Raw genomic sequence first — 2,862 nt, 5'->3', positions numbered from 1 at the left:
TGTGTTTTGAGACCAGTACGGACGTCCAATGTCCGGTTTACTGTGCGCAGCTGTCCCATAGGAGGACCAACTCACGGTAGTCACGCCCACCTCTGCATCAGCGTCATGGACGTATAAAGAGAAACACATTAACAACAACACGTCTACTTTCGTCTACATTTCCTCAAACTGAGCTTGTGTCCAGAGGGGGCGCTATGGAGCGCCTGCACCTGTGGGCGTGGCTAAACCTCAGCTGGGATGACAGAGACGCCTTATCCCACTGCCTATAAGACTGCTTAACACCTGAACTCTGTGAAGAACATCCATCTGATTATTTATCTACATATCACCTTCCCTGTACTCATAGACTCTTCGTGCACTATCTCGATTCTATTAGTATTAACGTGCACATCTCAAAACATTCTGTTGCACTATTGTATCTGTTTCATGTGTTTTATGTCCTCTATATATTCATGTTGCTCTGCTGGAGGAGGACTTCAGCTTCTCACCTCCATGTCTCCTCTGAAGCTGCCGAGCTCATGATGAGAGAGACTTGAAACCTGCACAGGTGAAAGCCCGGAGAGTGAGACAGGCTGCTGACCCGTCTGTCTGTTGCAGGTGTTTCTGGGCGGGAGCATCGTCAGTGACGGACCAATCAGAGTCCTGGAGGACCCGGAGCCCCAGCCCCCCCCCCGCTTCCTGCAGGGCCGCAGGGTCCCCGGGGGGCCGCAGATGCTTCAGCTCAGTCTGGATGGGAGGAGGCTGTACGTCACCACGTCTCTGTTCAGTGGCTGGGACAAGCAGTTCTACCCCGACATGACCCAGTGAGTACTGAATACTACTGTGTACTGCTGTGTACTGCTGTGTACTACTGTGTACTGCTGTGTACTGCTGTGTACTGCTGTGTACTGCTGTGTACTACTGTGTACTACTGTGTACTGCTGTGTACTACTGTGTACTACTGTTTACTGCTGTGTACTGCTGTGTACTGCTGTGTACTACTGTGTACTACTGTGTACTGCTGTGTACTACTGTGTACTATTGTGTACTGCTGTGTACTACTTTGTACTGCTGTGTACTGCTGTGTACTGCTGTGTACTGCTGTGTACTACTGTGTACTACTGTGTACTGCTGTGTACTACTGTGTACTACTGTGTACTACTGTGTACTACTGTGTACTGCTGTGTACTACTGTGTACTACTGTGTACTGTATACTTCTGTAGTACTACTATATACAAGCAGTTCTACCCCGACTTGACCCAGTGAGTACTACTTTAGTACTACAGTATACTGCTGAATACTGCAGTACTACAGTATACTGCTGAATACTGCAGTACTACAGTATACTGCTGAATACTGCAGTACTGACACACATTTTAAAAAGCATGCACAGAGAGATGAGCTGTTAGCTGCTAACAAAGGCTGCTTGAAGTTACATCATGATGTGTTCAGGCTCTATCAGTAAAAACGAGTATTGGGCAGATAAATGTTGACGTTATCAAACTGTGTTGATGATGAAGTTGTGGAGTAAAATGTATTTTTGGGGAGAAACTTGAATAAATCCAGAGGTTTGAAGGAGATGTGTAACGTGCTGTCTGTCCAGAGGTTATGTGTGTATATTGAGTGTGTTAATGTGTGCAGGCAGGGCTCCGTGATGATGCAGGTGGACGTGGACTCGGAGGTGGGGGGCCTCTCCCTGAACCAGGACTTCCTGGTGGACTTCGGTAAAGAACCGGACGGGCCGGCGCTGGCCCACGAGCTGAGATACCCCGGGGGGGACTGCACCTCAGACATCTGGCTGTAGAGGGACGACACAGAGTAGCTTCATCAATAACACACCTCTCATCCAATCACTAACACTCACTTCCTCCTCTGCACTCACTTCCTCTCATCCAATCACTAACACTCACTTCCTCTGCACTCACTTCCTCTCATCCAATCACTAACACTCACTTCCTCTGCACTCACTTCCTCTCATCCAATCACTAACACTCACTTCCTCTGCACTCACTTCCTCTCATCCAATCACTAACACTCACTTCCTCTGCACTCACTTCCTCTCATCCAATCACTAACACTCACTTCCTCTGCACTCACTTCCTCTCATCCAATCACTAACACTCACTTCCTCTGCACTCACTTCCTCTCATCCAATCACTAACACTCACTTCCTCTCATCCAATCACTAACACTCACTTCCTCTCATCCAATCACTAACACTCACTGCCTCTCATCCGATCACTAACACTCACTGCCTCTCATCCGATCACTAACACTCACTTCCTCTCATCCAATCACTAACACTCACTTCCTCTCATCCAATCACTAACACTCACTGCCTCTCATCCAATCACTAACACTCACTGCCTCTCATCCAATCACTAACACTCACTTCCTCTCATCCAATCACGAACACTCACTTCCTCTCATCCAATCATTACAACTACTCTCAGGTCAGCTAACTGCTCTCAGATCAGCTAACTGCTCTCAGGTCAGCTAACTGCTCTCAGATCAGCTAACTGCTCTAAGATCAGCTGACTGCTCTCAGATCAGCTGACTGCTCTAAGATCAGCTAACTGCTCTCAGATCAGCTAACTGCTCTCAGGTCAGCTAACTGCTCTCAGATCAGCTAACTGCTCTAAGATCAGCTGACTGCTCTAAGATCAGCTAACTGCTCTAAGATCAGCTAACTGCTCTCAGATCAGCTGACTGCTCTCAGATCAGCTGACTGCTCTAAGATCAGCTAACTGCTCTCAGATCAGCTGACTGCTCTCAGATCAGCTGACTGCTCTCAGATCAGCTGACTGCTCTCAGATCAGCTGACTGCTCTCAGATGAGCTGACTGCTCTCAGATCAGCTAACTGCTCTCAGATGAGCTGACT

General features: G+C 48.0%; 1 protein-coding gene across 1 annotated transcript in view; it reads left to right on the top strand.

The window, feature by feature from the left end:
- The window catches only part of LOC307027602 (methanethiol oxidase-like), an 11,728-nt gene extending 9,225 nt beyond the window's left edge, over positions 1-2,503 (top strand). The window contains exons 6-7 of the mRNA XM_079695882.1: positions 598-803; positions 1,622-2,503. Coding sequence (XP_079552008.1) covers positions 598-803; positions 1,622-1,784 — 369 coding nt within the window. The 3' untranslated portion in view covers positions 1,785-2,503. The remainder of the gene's footprint in view (positions 1-597; positions 804-1,621) is intronic.
- Positions 2,504-2,862: the final 359 nt, after the last annotated feature.

The sequence above is a fragment of the Notothenia rossii genome, assembly GCF_949606895.1.
Source record: "Notothenia rossii genome assembly, contig: scaffold_265, whole genome shotgun sequence".
Classification (NCBI taxonomy): domain Eukaryota; kingdom Metazoa; phylum Chordata; class Actinopteri; order Perciformes; family Nototheniidae; genus Notothenia; species Notothenia rossii.
This window is presented reverse-complemented; position numbering and strand designations above follow the sequence as displayed.